Source organism: Scyliorhinus torazame, chromosome 19 (genome assembly GCF_047496885.1).
Source record: "Scyliorhinus torazame isolate Kashiwa2021f chromosome 19, sScyTor2.1, whole genome shotgun sequence".
NCBI classification, from domain to species: Eukaryota; Metazoa; Chordata; class Chondrichthyes; order Carcharhiniformes; family Scyliorhinidae; genus Scyliorhinus; species Scyliorhinus torazame.
The window spans coordinates 94490445-94509152 of NC_092725.1; the positions used below are offsets into that span (position 1 = coordinate 94490445).

At 46.9% G+C, this 18708-nt stretch overlaps 1 protein-coding gene across 1 annotated transcript in view; it reads left to right on the forward strand.

Annotated features, from left to right (window-relative positions):
• The first annotated feature begins 2095 nt into the window (after window positions 1-2095).
• The window catches only part of tm7sf3 (transmembrane 7 superfamily member 3), an 80392-nt gene continuing 63779 nt past the window's right edge, over window positions 2096-18708 (forward strand). The window contains exon 1 of the mRNA XM_072484830.1: window positions 2096-2361. Coding sequence (XP_072340931.1) covers window positions 2250-2361 — 112 coding nt within the window. The 5' untranslated portion in view covers window positions 2096-2249. The remainder of the gene's footprint in view (window positions 2362-18708) is intronic.

Consider the following 18708-nt stretch of genomic DNA (forward strand, 5'->3'; position numbering starts at 1 on the left):
TCTTAACAATCTTATATCTCTGTAACAGCATCTCTTATATCCCAGACTAAAAGACCACGTGTCCAGTCTTTCAGCATGTACTCCAGCTTTTGACAGCAAGGTTCATATAGAGTCAGAGTTTTACAGCACAGAAAGAGGGCCTTTGATCCATCATATATGTGTCAGCCACCAAATGCCTATCTATATCCAACCTGCCTCCAGCATTTGAATGTCTGCACTCGTTCTTGATAAACAGAACCCTAGATGCACTATCCAAGCTGCAGTCCAACCAGGACACTATGCAGTATGATCATTACCTCCCCAACTTACATTCTATTGTTTTGATTACTTTGTTAAACAAAAGAAAGAACCTGCATTTATATTGCACATTCTCAGGATATTCCGACGCACTTACAGTCAATGAAGTGCTATTGAAAAGCAGTTATTAATGTAGCAGGTACTAATGCAGCAACCAATTAACACACAGCAAGATCTCACAGACAGCAATTAACTAAATGACCAGATCATCTGCCTTTTAGGTGATGGTTGACCAGGACTCTGGGGAGAACTTCCCTGTTCTTGTTCAAAATAGTGCCCTGGGTAATAGGGCAGGCTGGGACTTTTTTAAACACCTCGTGTGAAGGATAGTACCTCTGGCAGGGCAGCACTCACATAGTACTGCACTGGGATTGTCAGCCTGAATTAGCTGATCAAATCTCTGGAGTCAGCCTTGAACTGATAATCTGATTCAGAGGTGTGAGCTTTATACACTGAGCCATGACTGACAGGGAAATGGCGCTAGCTCAGACAGCTCCAGTTAAGGGGATGAATCCCACATAAACATGAAGGATTGAATGGCCTCTTTCTGTGCAGTAGTTTCCTGAGATAGTTGGGTTACATGGTTGCACAGTGGTTGGCACTGTTGCTTCACAGCGGCAGGGTCGCAGGTTCCATTCCCGCTTGGGTCACTGTCTGTGTGGAGTCTGCGCCGTTCTCCCCATGTCTGCGTGGGTTTCCTCCGGGTGCTCCTGTTTCCTCCCACAAGTCCCAAAAGACGTGGTGTTAGGTGAATTGGACATTCTGAATTCTCCCTCAGTGTACCCGAACAGGCACCGGAGTGTGGCGACTAGGGGATTTTCACAGTAACTTAATTTCAGTGTAATATAAGCCTACTTGTGACAATAAAGATTACATATATTGTATAAATATTAAGCTGTAAAGATAAAATAAATTAAAGCTAGAGATTGCCTGAGATTAGATGTCCATTAAGCGTTCAGAGTGGATGCAAATAATACAGAGGAAGTTTGAAGCAAATTGTGAAATAAAACTTAAAAGAAACAAAATACTGCGAATGCTGGAATCTAAAATAAAAACAGAAAGAGCTGGGAAAACTCAGCAACCTTTGTGGAAAGACAGAGTTAACGTTTCGAGTCCAGTATCACTTTTTCTGAATGCACAGATGCTTCTGCTTTTTTCTCTTTTACTAGGGAAATATGACAACCATAAACAATGCTATATAAAGCGCAATGCAAGGAGATTAGAGAGGAGGTCGATGGATGCCAATGGTCAAAGCTATTGATTAAAGTTTGGCTAGCAGAGATTGGTTAAACTAGCTATAGGACGAGAAATTGAGATTACTACTCATGACAGTCATGAGAGTGGGTCTTTAAACAGAAATATTACCCTTTTATAGTAGGACACAACTGCATTGGTGAGACTCAAGCAACCACAACAATCTCCAGTTATAGAAGGGCTTCAATGTAATAATAGAGTTCCAAAGCGTTTCATGAGAATCTTATAGAATATGGAATGGGAATGGAAATGGAAATCGCTTATTGTCACAAGTAGGCTTCAAATGAAGTTACTGTGAAAAGCCCCTAGTCGCCACATTCCGGCGCCTGTTCGGGGAGGCTGGGACGGGAATATGGTTCCCTTGCTGTGTCTGGAACTGGTTAAAGTTAGTCTAACTGCATTGAGCTGTGAAGGGTTAATCCAGCCAGGGCTGGTTAAGAGTTCACATCACGAGTAGTTAATATAATCAGGAGGAGGAGGGCAGGTGCCGGATATTGAGGCGCTGTCACTTTAGGGCTCAGCTCGAATGAGTATCTATCTGCTTGTCTGCGGGAGAGGGAGTGAGGGTCAGGAGTTTAGATGAGGAGAAAGTTTCAGCTGGCTTTGTGAGTGTTTGCCCTGGGATCCGAGAATTGAGTTGAATCCACGGAGCGGCAGTCTTGAAGCCGAGGAGAAGACGCAGCATGAGCCGGTAACCCATGCAGAAACAGAGAGAGAGATACTGCCAGGACATGTTCCTCCCCGGGGTGAAGGCTGCTCCCTTTCTGCTGCTTCTACGCTTCGCCCTGTCCCAGTTCCAGTCCCCATCAGGTGAGCATTCACCCCGCTAGGTTCAACTGCGGTTACTCCCTCGGTTAGAGAGGCTCTCTGCTGCTTTTTAAAGTGCCGCTGAATGTGAATGAAGATTTTAAAAGTTTTTTTAAAATTGCTTATCCTTGTCTCTATCTCCTCCTATATAACTATATTCATGACATCCAGGAGCAACATCTGGAGTAGATTGTTATCAAGGAGTGTTTTTGGTTGAACACTCCTATCTCTAATTACAGACTGTTGGTTATAGTTATGCTTGACAAATAACCCTTTTGATAAGAAACATTGTATCCACTGTCCTGATTAAGATACGTTACAAAGGTCTGGTATTATTTTAAAAATGCAATTCTCAAGGCCCTGCTGGGGCAGAGCTGGACAAGTCGAAGGTTAATAATAAAAGTGTTTGGCTTAAAAAGCTAAATGCATAAGAGCATGGAAACTATGATGAAGTATTGTTTGAGGAATAACTTTCAGTCTCCGCTGGAATATTTGTGTCCAGTTCTGGGCACGGCATGGGAGGAAAGAAGATTATTTACAAAAAACAGATGGGCCGATTTAGTAGAGCTGTTCAAAATCGGGAGGGGTCTGGACACGTAAATATGGAGATGATGTTCTTGGTGAATGGATCGGAGAGTCAGATGCTTGAGGAAGCAACCAAGGCTGACGGGAGGATTTTGCAGATGTGGAATGCTTTGCCTGAGTGTGTGAAGCAGCCAATCATGGCTTTTAACGAGAAAATTGGTGGACAAAAGTGTGATTTGATGGGCTGAATGGCCTCCTACGCTACTCCTTTGGATTCTAACTGGGTTAAATACTCAGGGAAGGAAGAAATATGACTCTTCCCTAGTCGGCAGAAACTGCCTCTGCCCCCCCCCCCCCCCCCCCCCAAAATCATCAAACGCTTTCATAATCTTAAAAGCCTCCTATTTGGGTGAGATGGTGGTGTCACTGAACAGTGATACACAAGCCCAGGCTAATGTTCTGGGATATGGGTACATAGCTTACCATGCCAGCTGGTGGAATTTAAGTAATAAATCCAGATTTGAAAAGTTAATTTTGGTAATAGTAACAATGAAACCATTAACCATTGTCATTAATCCATCTGGTTCACTAATTCGCTTGAGGGAAGAAAATCTTCTGGCCTACATATGACTCCTAACTGCCCTCTGAAATGATGTGGCAAGCCACTCAATTGAAGGGCAATTGGAGATGGGCAACATACTGGCCTTATCAGTGATGTGTGCACATGCCCTGAAATAAATAATAAAAATTAGGTTGGCCTTCTCTTCTGTCTGTTCAGTCTTTCCTAATAGTTGTAACCTCCCAGTTCTGGTACCATGGGTGGTATGGTGGCAGAGTGGTTAGCACTGCTACCCAGTACCAAGGACTCTGGTTCAATTCCAGTCTTATGGATATACTCTGGGTGCTCTGGTTTCCTCCCACAGCACAAGATGTTCAGGTTAGATTGGTTGACCTTGCTAATTTGTCCCTTGGTGTGCAAAGGTTAGGTGGGGGGATGGGCCTAGGTAGAGTGCTCTTTCGGATGGTCTGTGCAGACTGGATGGGCTGAATGGCTTCCTTTCCCACTGTAGGGATTCTCTAATTATATGAAATCTTTTGTGCACCTTCTCAAGTGCCTCATCCTTAATGGAGCCCAGAACTCTGCATGACCCTTGACGTTGGCAAATGTTAAGCTATGAAACTTGGGAAGTAGAACATCTAGTGTGAAAATAAAATTGAACTACAGAGGTTTATGGCAAAGAATGGGGTGATTCTGCCAGTGTGCGCAGGCCACTGGTGTCATCCCACTGTCGCCACAAAAGATTGTCATGGAGGGCAGAGGATGGGTGGGTGGATCTGGGATTACTAGTAGAATGTTGAGCAGTCGTGCTACAGCAATAAACTGGTTATTCCTACCAATAACCAATCTCTTGCTCTGCGTTGAACTTCATCTGCTACCAATTATGTTGTCCCCTTCACAATTGAGTGCTTCCAGGTTTCATGTCACCCACAAACTTGAAACTGTCCCTTGCACACGAGCTAAATCATTAATGTATATCAGGAAAAGGAAGGGTCTCAATACTGACCCCTGGGGAACTCTACCTACAAATCATCCTCCAGTCTAAAAAACATCCATTGATTACTCACTGTTTCCTATTACTCAGCCAATTTTGTATCTACGTTGCTACTGTTCCTTTTATTCCGTAAACTATAAATGTTCAAATCTTGTGTGGAACTGTATCAAATGTCTTTTAAAAGCCCATGTACATGACATCAACCCTTACTAAAAATCACCCCTTTAGAAATGCATGCTGGCTCTTCCATTACCCACAGTTTTCCATGTATGTACTAATTCTATCCTGAAATGATTATTTCTAGAAGCTTCCCCTCTACCAAGAAGCTTCCTGGGCACTCCTTGCAACCTATCCTAGATGTTGTCAAACTGATCTACACATCCAGGCAAGTGGAGAATATTCCAATATACTCCTGACTTGTGCCTTGTAGATGATGGACAGGCTTTGGAGAGTCGAAGTGAGCTACTCTGCATAGGATACCTACCCTACTTGTGTAGCCACAGTAGCATATGGCTTGTCCAGTTCAGCTTCTGGTCAATGTAAACTCAAGATGTTTGGTGGGAGAAATGGTAATGCTATTGAATGTCAAAGGGTAATGATTCTCTTTTGGATATAGTCCGTGCCAGACACTTCGGGCAAGTAAATGTTACTTGCCACTTATCATCCCAAGCCTGAATATTGTCCAGGTGTTGCTGCTTCAGTATGTAAGGAGTTGCTAACAGTGCTGAACATTGTGCAAAATTCTCACTTTTCTGTTTGAAGAAAGACCATTGGTGAAGCAGTGGGGCTTTGTAGGTCAGTGTTGCCCTGGGCTGGAGGAGTGAGCTACATAGCATCTGCGGGGCCTACAAGCCATCCTCCAATATTGTGTATAGCAATAATGGGGTAATTACAGCTGCTGCCTCTGTCCTATCAAACACTTCCAGGACACAGCTTTGTTGTGTCTGCTTGCTCCTGATTGTAGTTGCAAATGCATGGAGGCTGTTGCTGCTGTTTCCTCTTTCTGTAGCCTGGAATAAGGAAATGGGAGGATAGGAAGATGATGTGTCTGGGCTGAAGAACTGGAGCTCTTTCCCCTGGTGTGCTTTGGTTGGTGTGATTTTCCACTGTTGGGGAGTCTACTGCTGGGAGCTACAAGAGCAAGAGGTGGGTTGATCCAAATGAGCAATTTGATAAGGTGTTGAAGAAATGTTTCTTGCTGTGATTGCTGCATGTTGACTAGTACTTTGTCGCGAGTCAAACATGCTTGCCGTCGAGGCAGTTTTAGTGCACCTGTAATGCCAGTGGAACATGTGGATAGCGAACTTTGGTTCTGATGAAATTAGGCCATTTGGGTGAGGTGAAGCTGTCATCGTGACTCTGGTGGCAGGCACCAGGTCCGTCTCCAGCACTCCCTTTTCCCGGACAGCGCCAGGTAGGTCCGCCTCCAGCACTCCCTTCCCCCCCGGACAGTGCCTGGTCTGCCTCCAGCACTCCCTTCCCCCGGACAGTGTCTGGTCCGCCTCCAGCACTCCTTTCTCCCAGACAGTGCCTGGAGGGTAAGCTGGACCTCCCTGTTGTCTGCACCATGGTGTTAATGCCCTCAGCCTCCCGGACAGCGCCAGGTAGGTCCGCCTCCAGCACTCCCTTCCCCCAGACAGTGCCTGGTCCGCCTCCAGCACTCCTTTCTCCCGGACAGTGCCTGGAGGGTAAGCTGGACCTCCCTGTTTGCACCATGGTGTTAACACCCTCAGCGACTGAGTGCCTCCGTAATGTTCCCCTGCTTTTGGGACACATCCCTCAGCAACTGGGACATGGTGTCAAGACCCTCAGCCATTGGTCATCACTGACTGAGCCACACCTTAATGAAATGAAAATCTTTTATTGTCACAAGTAGGCTTCAATGAAGTTACTGTGACAAGCCCCTAGTCGCCACATTCCGGCGCCTGTTCGGGGAGGCTGGTACAGGAATTGAACCCACTCTGCTGGCCTGCTTTAAAAGTCAGCTATTTAGCCCTATGATAAACCAGTGATTGCCACCACTTGAGCACTGACCTTGTGCAGGCTTTCTACTGTGGTTGCCACCCTAGCAGTGTTGGCCTTGGCGCTGCCATGCATTGCCAGCACCATCTCCTGTGCCTATAGCCTACTTGCCAGAGTGTCACTGACATCCTCTGAATCTGTGCCCTAGAGTCTGCATCAGCTCTGGCATAACCTTGCCCAGAGGCTCGGTATCTGACTGGGACTCTGTTTGAGTCCTGAGATCCAGCAGACCTCCGACTGCTGATTTCCTTGAATGTTCGTGCCTACACCCGATTGTGCATCAATGTGCGGTGCACACCAGATTGTGCCCCAGAAGCCTATCCACTTGTGTTGCCCACTGAGATTTGTTGTCAATGTGTACTGAGGTACAGTGAATGTTCTGTGTACAGTCCAGACAGGTCATCCCATATGTAGAAAAAACACATTGGGTATACATAAATACACAATATAAATACATGGACACGGGCATCGGGGGATGCATACAGAGTGCAACACTACTCCGAGAAGATGTGCGTCTCTGCGCTGGTGGAGGGTGGGGATGATAGCTGACACCTCGATGGTCTCCTTTGAGCTCTCCGATGTGTTCTCTTGGGCTGTCAGTGGGGTGGGTTGGCCTGACCCATCAGGTGGCAACTTGCTGAAAATAAAGTAGTGGGAGCGAGGAATCATTTTGTTTGACATGAACAACTCTGGGTGCAGTGGATCATCACCTCTGCGGTGCAGGCCAACCTCTATCCTCAACCAACCCGATTTCTCCAGCACCAGCACCTGTTCCTCCGGGGGGGGGGGGGGGGACTGCCCACTTGTCGGGCCCTTTCACTCCTATTATGGGCTACGGAGGGGTATTGTGAGCCATGTATTTTGTGCATCGAGGGAGATCTATGGTGAGGCACTGCATCTAGGCATGGAGTAGTTGTGCTGGTGGGTGCCAGGGTGTGCTTGGGCAATAGCATGGTGATCATGGGCGGGGGGGGTTTGTGAGGTGCCAGCCTGGCTATCCTGCTACTGTTCCTCCGACCCCCTTGGGGTAATTGGGTGTCCTGTCTGGCCTGCACAGCATCCATCAGCCTGGCCAGGTTGGCATCTTAGTGTGTTCTCTGGGTCGGAGTTCAGCGGGGGCATTTCATATAGAACATAGTCCGCACCGGCTCCACCCTAGCCCCGTAACCCCACCTAATCTTTTTTTTGGACACTTTAAGGGCAATTTATAGCCAATCCACCTAACCTGCACAAGCAGCTTCCCAATACAAGGGGAATTGTTGGTGAGAGTCTGGCGGGTCAGCCAGTTTTCGGCATTAAGCTTGTGAGGGATTATAAATGGCACAAATTGCTGTCAAATACAGGTCTCGATCTTGCTGGCTTGGCTGTCAGGAAACACTCTGAAGTTGTGCCCGATATGACGCTTGGAACTTTTTCTATTAAATTGCGCCCAAAATTGGGGCTGGCTGGGGGATTAAGTATATTGAATGTACGACAAATGAGACAGTTTGAAGCTAAAAACATTCCTGAATCAATCCTTTTTATAAATAAATAAATTTTAAAAAATTGAGTGCCCAATTAATGTTTCCATTTAAAGGGCAATTTGGTGTGGCCAATCCACCTGCCATGCACATCTTTGGGTTGTGGGGGCTGATGTGTTGGGCAGGTTGGTTCGATGTGGACTGCACTCGATGCAGGGAAGTTAGAAACAGATGTTGTCATATTCAGGTGAACATCATAGCACATACCTAATGATGGACAGATCAACGGACCACTCAACACGACAGCCAATCACAGACAAGAACATACACAGTACAAAACAGGGAACATGACACTTCCTGGGCACTCTAGCAGGAGACGGCTCAGGGCACAGACCTAATTGCCAGCCACTCAGGAATTCACCATGTGCTGAGTACCAGAGTTTACTACGTTAATAGTTGATTGAAATAAAACTGCGTTGTACCATTCGCAACCGTGTTGGTTTGTCTGTATCAGAGTACCCAACACTTCAACGTCTAACACAGGAGAAGATCCAACACTGTTTTATTCAACTAGATGAACTGCTGTACATAGTCAGCTGTGGGTCGACACTATACTGATCTGACTAGTGACCTTGTAGTAGCCTGACCAGACTTGCTAGCTATGAACAAACTTGTATACATGGGAAGGTGTCGATAGTGCAGATACAGGGGCAGGTGCCTGAGATGTGCAGGGAGTCTGGTGAACCATGCCCATATGTTTTGGGCATGCCTGGCACTTAAAGAATTCTGGCAGATGTTTGCGAGGGTGATGGCTAGGATTTTGGACACTGGTGAAGGCGAGTCCAACAGTAGCGATATTTGGCTCGGAGGATCCGGGAGTGCAGGAAGCGAAAGAGGCTTAGGTACTGGCCTTTGCCGCCATGGTAGCCTGGAGACGAAAAAACGCTCATTGGAAAAACTTTTAAAAAACATTTTTACTTTTTAAAAAAAGGTAGTGCAGATACATGGCAACCTAAGCAATATTTACAGAGTTAAGTTGATGGATTTCAGTCACACAAATTTACAAAAGTTTAAGTCTACAGATTCAGTCTTTGTGGCAGGTGCCGAATTCTTGTTGATCGCCGCAGAGGTGGATCAGGAGCCGCCTGCACGTGGAGAGGTGGATTGCTGCCATTGTGGTGGTGGCATGGGCCGGCAGGATCGCTGGCAGTTAGGTGGCCTCGTGGCAGGGTACGTCTGGAGGAAGCCATGATAGCCGGTGGAGCACTGCGGTCAGGTGGTGGGCGTGGAACTCTTCGCAATGCCCGTCTGTTGCGCTGTAGCAAGGAGCCATCAGCCATGTGAACAAAAGCCCTCTGGGCAACTTGTTTGACGACAACAGCTGTGGCTGACCTACCGCCCTCAGGCAACTGGACACTAACATGATCAGCTGGAGCCAGCTCTGGTAAATCCGTGGCATGAGCATCATATGTGGCCTTCTGTTGGGCCTGGGACTGCTGCACTGTTTGTAGTACAGTGAGGTGGTCCAAGGTCTGGAACATGGATGGCTGGAACTGTGGTCCTCAGTGCGATTCATGAGCATCTGTGCTGGAGACAACCCAGTGGACAGTGGGGTTGCCCTGTATGCCAGCATCGCCAGGTTGAAGTCTGAGCCTGAGTCTCCAGCTTTGCACAGCGACCACTGGATAATATGGGCCCCTTTATCTGCCTTCCTGTTTGATTGCGGGTAGTGGTGACAAGTTGCAGGACTGCGCAAAATCAGACCATTCTTGGCTGTAAAAGCATGGACCGTTGTCGCTCATTACCGTGAGCGGTATCCCATGCCTGGCGAATGTTTTTTTGCAGGCTTTGATGACCGCCTTCGACGTGAGGTTGGACAGTTTCACCACTTCTGGGTAACTGGAGAAGTAGTCGACCAGGAGTGTGTAGTCACGCCCCTTGGCATGAAAAAGGTCTATCCTGGTTAATGCCCGACCAGTAAACCACCTCCCGAGCTCTGCGTTGGCATTTCTCAACTCCCAAGGTGACCCTCATGGAGTTGACCCAGCACCATAGCCTGCATGCTTTGAGGAATAACAATCCTGTCGAGTTTCCGAAGGATTCCCTCCAACCGTCAGCTCGTCTTTAACATTAAAGAATTGGGGACATTGTCCCTTCTGCCAGCCATGGGTAAGGTGCTGCATCACACGCTGCAGTAAAGGATCCTTGGCCATTTCCTCATGAATTTGGACCATCTGTTTGTCAGAGGCTGGGAGGTTGGTGGCACACAATTGCACCTGCGCTTCTACGTGGCAGATGAAGTCACCTTGTTCACATGGTGTGGTGATGGACCAGGATAGGGCATCCGCAACTATCAGCTCCTTGCCTGGTGTGAGTTCGAAGTCCTATCGGCGGAGACTAAGAAGAATTCGCTGTAACTGAGGTCGTCATTTAAATCCTTCTGGATTATGTGGGCTAGAGGCCTGTGGTCCGTTTCTACCGTGAATTTCGGCAGGCTGTAAACTTAGTCATGAAACTTGACTATTCCTGTCAGATACCCAGACACCTTTTCGATCTGGGCATCATGGCCCTGGAGGCATATGCCACTGGAGCCCAGTCCGAGGAGTCATCTCGCTGGAGGAGCACTGCCCCAATACCGTCCTGGCTTGCATCAGTTGATAGCTTGGTTTCCTTGGTTGGGTCAAAGAACTCTAGAACTGGGGCTGAGAGCTTTGCCTTCAGCTCACGCCATTCCGCTTCATGTGTGGGCAGCCACTGGAATTCATTGACTTGACGAGATGGTAGAGGGCTGTGGTGTGGAATGCCATATTGGGAATGAATTTCCCGAGAAAGTTGACCATCCCGAGGAAGTGGAGGACCACCTTGTCCTCGGGTCTTCATGGTGTTGATTGGCAAGACCTTGGTCGGCGTCTGGCCGCTCACCCTACCACGAGATGTGGTCGCCTGGAAACTTTATATCAGATTGACCAAATGAGCTGGAGACCATGTTCATGAATTCGCTGGAAGATCTGCTTGAGGCGAGCGGTGTACCTGGGGCATTGTGGACCAGATGATCACGTCATCCACGTATAATCATACCCCCCTCGATGCCCTCCATCTGCTCCATGATGCGATGAAACACTTCGGACTTCGGTGGCAGATATGATACCGAAAGGCAGGTGGTTGTAACAGTAGCAGCCGAATGGAGTGTTGAACATGCACAGCTTGTGACTGGACACGTCCAGCTGTATTTGCCACCAACCCCGGGCGTCCAGCTTGTCGCGTTGGGTGTTCTGATGTACAAACGATCCAACACAGCTGGAGATAGTGTGACTCAACGAACAGCACACTGCTAACTTGGGTACGTGCATTACCAGCTAATCTGTGGACCCTGTCCTATCACTATCTGGATGAGGCACCCAGCACATGGTGAATGGCTGAGTGGCTCAGCACATGGTGAATGTCTGAGCTCAGTGCTCTGAGCTGGCTGCTGCTGGAATTCTGTCCCCTGGTTTTTATAGCGCATGTGCTCTCACTGATGATTAGCTGCGATGTTGTGTGTTGGTTGGTCCTACTGCATGTCCATCAGTGTGTGTGATTGCACCATGATATGCTGATCTAAATATCATGACACAGCTTAGTGAAGAATTTGGCATGAGCCATCTCGCTGGTTAACTCTTCACGCTTCGGGATTGGGTAGTGCTCCCGCATGATGTTGCGGTTTAGATCCTTGCGATCAATGCAAATGCGGAGCTCCCCTGATGTCGTCTTTACGCAGACCATGGAGCTGACCCAGTCTGTTGGCTCTGTGACCCACGAGATGTCCTGTATCCTTGAGGGGCGCTGGCACACTGTGTGGTGCATGAATTACAGGGGTGGCGTTCGGCTTTTGTATCAGTACGGGAGCGTGCCCATTCCATCGAATACACTGGTACTGCGTGATTATGTCGGCTTGCAAACTTCCATCGGGTGAGGCTGTATCACATGGTGTGGACTCGCTGAACCAGGTTCAGGAGCTTGCAGGCACGAGCACCAAGCAGGAACTCCCTGTCAGGCCTGACTATTTCCAATCGCAATGTTGCCTTGATCGCCTTGTTGGATACCCTTAGTTGACACGAGCCACTGGCAGCTATGGCATTGCCATTGTAATCAAGGCGCTGGCAGGCAGTGGAAGAATGCTTGGTCGGGCCTGGATGGTGTCGAGGTTGGATTGAGATGAGGTTCCCCACTCGTTGTCGGGATCCACACTGAGGATCGAGAGGTGTTGCGCAGGTCTGGTGGAGGCCAGCTCGTGTGTGGTTATGATGCCCACCCGATATGGAGACTTGAGGCAGTCAGCATCAGGGTCTGTTGGGTTGTTGGGATCAGAATCTGGCATGCCTTGTTGTATTGAGCAGATACTTCTGCGCCGCAGCTGGGATTGTTGGCTGCTGAGCGGTGGAGCGTATATGCAGTGGGCTGCATAGTGGCCAAGCTTGCCACACAGGAGACATCGGCGTCCTCTTGCTGGACATTGCCGGTTGTGGGCGGAGCCGCAATTCGGACACTTCATGATGCTGACGTCAGCGGGATCCGTGCGCCATCACGCATGCGCAATGCGGTCGGCCAACGTACGCACCTGCGCAGTTGGGTTTTCGGTCTCGTCGTCCACTGTCATGGTGCGCATGCTCAGGGATCAGAAATGCGTGTGAAACGGCCACTCTCCTTGATGCTCAGGCCTTGCATTTGTGCAATGGTCTGCACCCTTTCTGCCTCGTTGGAGGCCAATTTTGCAGTTTCTGCCACCCTAATGTGGGAGTAACGATTCTTGGCATGCTCGTGGACAACGCACGTCTCAATAGCAACAAGAGGGTCAGCTGTTAATTTTAAGGAGCTGCTGCCGCAGGGAGTCGGAGTGGACCCCGAAAACTATCTGATCCCGTATCATGGAATCAGCCGTCGAGTCAGTTACATGACTGCGCTAGCATGCGGAGAAAGGTTCATCCTTAACCCTGAAGCCTCTGCTGGAAGATGTACCATTCAAAGCTTTCATTCACCTCTACAATGTCGCAGTGGTGTCAAACCTCAGCAGGACTGTATTGAATTTTGTTTTGTCTTCGCCGTCGAAGAACGTAAGCGAATTGTAGATGTGGATGGCGTGGTCCCCCGCAGTGGAGAGAAATAGCGCCATCTTCCTGGCATTCGATGCTGCCTCAGTCGGAGGCTGCCTCAGTCGGAGGCCTCTATGTACAAGAGGAACTTTTGCTTGAGGATTTTCCAGTTGGCGCCGAGTTGCGGAGGAGGCTGGATGTTTTCCATTCGCTGGAGGCTGCTTGCTGGTCGATGCTGATTCCTTCGGTAGGTCTGTCAAGATCAATATCACTCTGGTGCCATGATGTGTTAGGCAGGTTGGTTCGATGTGGACTGCACTCGATGCGGGGAAGTTAGAAACAGACGTCTAACACAGGAGAAGATCCAACACTTTTATTCAACTAGATGAACTGCTGTACATATTCAGCTGTGGGTCGACACTATACTGATCTGACTAGTGACCTTTGTAGTAGCCTGACCAGACTTACCAGCTACCGCATGGTGTTTGTGCTAGCTAGCTCGTGGACTCTGACTGTCTCAGTAGCTGGGTCCCGAGAGAGCGGGAAACCTAGTGCTCTCTGGCTTTATAGTGGTAGTGTCCTGTCTGGTGATCGGCTGTGCTGTGTTGTAAGATTGTCAAGGTGAGGATGGGTCACTGTCTGTGAGTCTGCAAGTTCTGTCTGTGGGCTTCCTCCGGGTGCTCCGGTTTCCTCCCACAAGTCCTGAAAGACATACTGTTAGGTAATTTGGACATTCTGCATTCTCCCTCAGTGTACCTGATCAGGTGTCGCAACTGGGGGCTTTGCAGTGGCAAAGTAAGCCTACTTGTGACCATAAGATTATTTTGTTTTAAATCCTCTAGTCGCCACACTCCGGCGCCTGTTCAGGTTCACCTTGAGGGAGAAATCAACGCACTTCTTTCGGGACTTGTGGGAGGAAACCCACGCAGACACTGAGAACGTACAGGCTCCATACAGACAGTGATCGAATCCAGGTCCCAACAGTGCTAATCACTGGCACTGAGTAAGTCCAGGCCAGGTTAAAGTAAAGCAGCATAAGTAAACCATAACATAGCTAACATAAGGGGAAGTAAATTGATGGCATGGCAGCTTGATCATGTGGGATGTGTGTCCTGTCGTGTTGGACGTCACCTGTCTCCTAGATGACCACATCTACAGAAACTTGAGCTCTGGGTTTCAGAGCTTGAATGGTGACTGGAGTCCCTATGTAGATGTATTCCAAGATATGGTCACAGGCAGTTTAGGAGCCTGGAAGCAAAAAAGAAAACTGGATGACCACCACTAGGCAGACCAAGAGAACCAAGCAGGTAGTGCAGGTGTCCCCTAGGGTCCTGCTTGCTAATTGGTTTTCCATTTTAGTTCCTCCTGCAGTAGGCAGTCAGCTAAAATTGTGGCACCAAATGTAGCTCTGCTTTACAGGAGAGCTGTAGTGATTTGGGATTTATTAGTTGCCTCCCTAGTGCAAGAATTTCAGAGTGGCTGTAGGGCATCTTTTGGGGAGGGTGATCCAGAGGTTGTGGTCCAAGTAGTTACCAATGACTTGGGTAGGAAGGGGGATGAGGTCCTGAAAGCAGATTTGGGGATAAGCAGGAAATTGAAAAGCCGGAAGGAGGAAATGTCAAGATTGCTCCCAGTCTCATGTGCTAGTGAGCACAGAAATGGGCGAATTGAGCAATCGGACACATGGCTGGAGGGAGGGCATCAGATTTTTGGGGCCCAGTTTTGGGAAAAGGGAGACCTATGCTGGAAGATCAACATTTGAATAGGATTGGGATTCATATCCTTGCAAGGACATTTGCCAGTGGTGTTGTGGGGGAAGGGGGGTGGGTATAGGTTGAACCACATTAGCAGGGAGATGGGAAACTGATGGCAACTTCAGGCTTGGGAATGGGAGATGGAAAATTAGTGAGTGACTCAAAGACAGAAGAATAGTTTACAAAGATTGCAGCACAGAAATTTGCAGCATTACAAGGTGTATATATGAGAAGTGGAGTGTAGCAAAGGCAGCCGATGAGCTGAAGGCAACAGACACATGGCAGCATGATATCGTTGCTATAATGGAAATTTGAAGAGGGGCAAACATGGCAGCTCATTCGTGATGTAGCCTTTTCAGGCAGGATAGAGGGGGGTTAATAAGATAGGTTGTCACATTGGTGAGGAGGGATGAAAGCAAATGAGGCCATATGGGTTGAGCTCCGAAATAAAGGGGCAGCCGCATTACTAGGAGTGTACTATAGATCCCCACATAGTGGAAGGGTGTCAGATTTGTGTGCAAAAACAACAGGATGATAATAGTTGGAGAGACTTCAACTGCCCTAATATTAATTGGAATATGAACAATGTGCAGAGCGCACAATTCTTGAACTGCATTCAAGAGACCATAACCAGGAAGCACTTAACCAGCCGAATGAAAACTCCAAATTTTGCAAAGCTGAGGTGAACTGGAAAGAGTGGATTGGATACAGCTACTAGTAGGAAAAACTGTCAAATGAGTGGGAGGCATTCAAAAGTGAGATTATGGGCAGTGTAGACCATAAGCGATTTTCATTTCATAGTTCGAGCAGCACGGTGGCGGTGATTAGCACTGCTGCCTCATGGCGCCAAGGACCCGGGTGTGATACTGGCCCCGGGTCACGGTCCGTGTGGAGTTTGCCCATTTTCTTTCCAATTAAGGGGCAATTTGGCATGGCCCTGCACATCTTTGGGTTGTGGGGGTGAGGCCCACAAAGACATGGGGAATATGCAAAATCCACACTGACAGTGGGCCGGATTCAACCCAGATCCTTGGTGCCGTGAGGCAGCACTGCTAACCACTGCCACTATGCAAATACTGTACATAAGTTACAAACCTGGTGAATGTTTAAAACCGTCCTTGTGCTTGGAATCGTAGCACCTGTTGTGGATCATCTTCCCCCAACGTTCCTGCTCTGACTGCCTCGGGTCTGGCTGCAATTGTCATTAATAGCTGGCATCTTTTTTGGTCGGGTGTTAAAACTGGCTTTCAAAAGATATCAACTTGGGGCCCCTATCCCTATGGCAACTAAATCACATGGGCTTGACTCGAGTGATCTTTTACGTTTGACTAAAGGAGACCATTTGAAACAAACTATTTTTATAAAGTCTTTCATTTGTAAAAAAAAAATGCAGTGACATTGGATAAAGCTGTAGCTTGACGCCAGAAAAGTTCCTTTTTTCATATTTTTGTAAACAGACAAGGATGTTAATCATTGAAGCTTTTTTTTTTCAGGGTTGCTCCCAAATTGTTAATTTTATTTTGAAACCAGCTTCTGGTTTGGAATATTTACTTTGTTCAAAGACTTGCCTTAGTTCTCTCAATCAACCTCCAGAGAAATATGGTCGATGATCATGCTGTTTGTGGGATCTCGTTGTGCACAACAAACTGACTGCATTTACAGTGGACCTTGGTTTGATGTCTCACTCGAAAGACAGCAGCTGTGATAGTGCAGCACTTGCTCAGTTCTAGAAGACAAAGACCCAGGGTGTGGGACTTGACGACAAACCTTTTGGTTGAGGCAAGAATGCTACCTGTTTATCAACAGCTGATGCTTAGATGTTGCAATGACACTATTCTGCAGTATTTAAATCTGTAGGCAAGAGTCTGGCAGGCTCCAGAAGACATTCCATCTGAGCGTGATGGTGCACATTTTTACTGCAAATATATATTTTTTTAAACTTCACACTATTGACGTGTGTATATAATGCAGTTCACACTATTGACATGTATATAATGCAGTTCATTGTGTAATGTTCACAACCACATCTGGCATGATATGACTGGTGATATGTTGTCAACAATTGATGCTGTAGATTTTAAACTTCATTCCATAATCCTGATCATGTGTAAATTTATCATGAGTTGTTTTTCTTAGTTTAGAATGATCTCGCGAGAGCATATTAACTTCTGCTTGAATTGTATGGCATTGTTGTTGAACTGGTGTTTCCTGCTACCCTTCTCCTAAAGGGAGCAATCTGTACTCCATGGCTTGACTAAGGTTTTGGTTCTTTACTGAGGTTCAAGACTCCACCTTCCTCCCTTTCCCAAACCAAAAAAAGTAATTTGGCTTTTCAGCTAAACATAACATGTTTAAGAATTCCATTTTCAGAAATTGATCTTTCCTTTTAGAATCTGGAAGTCAAAGCTTATCTAGTTACTTAAAATAAGTCTGTTTCTGTGGCTGTTTGTAATTGCCTGAGGCTAATTAACCTAATAAGCCTCAACTGGGCTAGCGATGTGCCACCAAGTTTATTAATGCTCTTTTTGAGGGTACGGAAAAGAGAAGGTTTAACAACATGGTAATCTCTTCAAAAGCTCACTTTATCCCACCCCCACCCTACAACAATCAGGAATGCTCAAATTGGTGTTGACTTTCACCACTTAGATTATTGAAAGAAAAATAAAAAACAATACTAGATACTGTGTCCCATTGCATCCATTGTCCCATTGTGTCCCATGTTAATTGACTTTTTGTTTCAATCCATTGCTTTGTAATGTCTGACTTAAATGATTTCTTGAAGAAACCACTTGGGATTTGTTTTCAAAATATAGCCGCTTATGAAAATCAAAAACGGTCGCAAATTTTAAAATCGTTCATTTGTCCTTCCAGCTCCCTATACTGCTATTCTTGGGCAGCGCATTGGAATGTGTAGATAGAGCCTCAAGGCAGCTGTGCATTTCTATAGCACCATTCATGATGTCTCAAAGCAGCTTTGCAGCCAGAGGTCTAGTGACTAATGTAAATGAAAGTGGTTGATGGTTTCTCTTGATTCCTTTACTTGCACACCTTCTGGAGCCTACACACTCACTGCCTCTGTGCACTATCTCATTATCACTCTTTGCACCATGCAACCTATTGTCATTTTATTTGTCCTGCCCTCCACCCTATCTCTGAGTCTTTCATTCTTCCTTGACCCCACTCCCTCCTTTCACATGTTGAAGACAATCTCCCAGTTCTGATTTAAAAGGTCATCAACTGGGGAAATGTTAACACTCAATGGGTGCTGTTGAATCTGATGCATATTTTCAGCATTTTCTGTTTTTTATACTGCAAAATTCCAGGGCCAGCAGTCTATATTTCTTTTTGAATCTCTTTGCGTGTTGGTGGAAGGATTTACTATTGGCCAAGATACTGGGGGACACTTTCCCCTCTTCAAATAGTGTGGAGGACATTTGTGACCTTGGTTTGAGACCCACCCTTTTTTAATTGGATTGGCTTTCAATAGAATCTTTATCTTTGCAGATAAAATTACACCGCTCCTGATCTAATATAACAATCTGATTTGTCACCATACATTAATGAATGTTTCAAACAGTGTTGCTTTTATTCAAGCTCAAGTACAGTTTGTAGATAAATAGTGCAAGCCCCCCATATCCTGTACTTGAAAGTCTGCATTGCATGAGGCAATTAAGCTTGTTTTAATGCAAGGAGTTTTAGATGAGCCAATAGTGCTCATTAATATGCCAAGTTAAGCAAACCTACAGAACAAAGTATTAGGTCAGATGACAAAAAGCTTGGTCAAGAGGTATTTTTTTTTTTTTAAAAAGTGCTTTAAAGAAGGAAAGTGAGATGTAGGGAGTGAATTCCAGAGCTTGGAGCCTTGGCAACTGAAGGTATGGCCACCGATTTATAAAATCCCTGCAGTGCAGAAGGAGGCCATTCAGCTCAACCAACCAATCTGCACTGACCCTCCGAAAGAGCACTC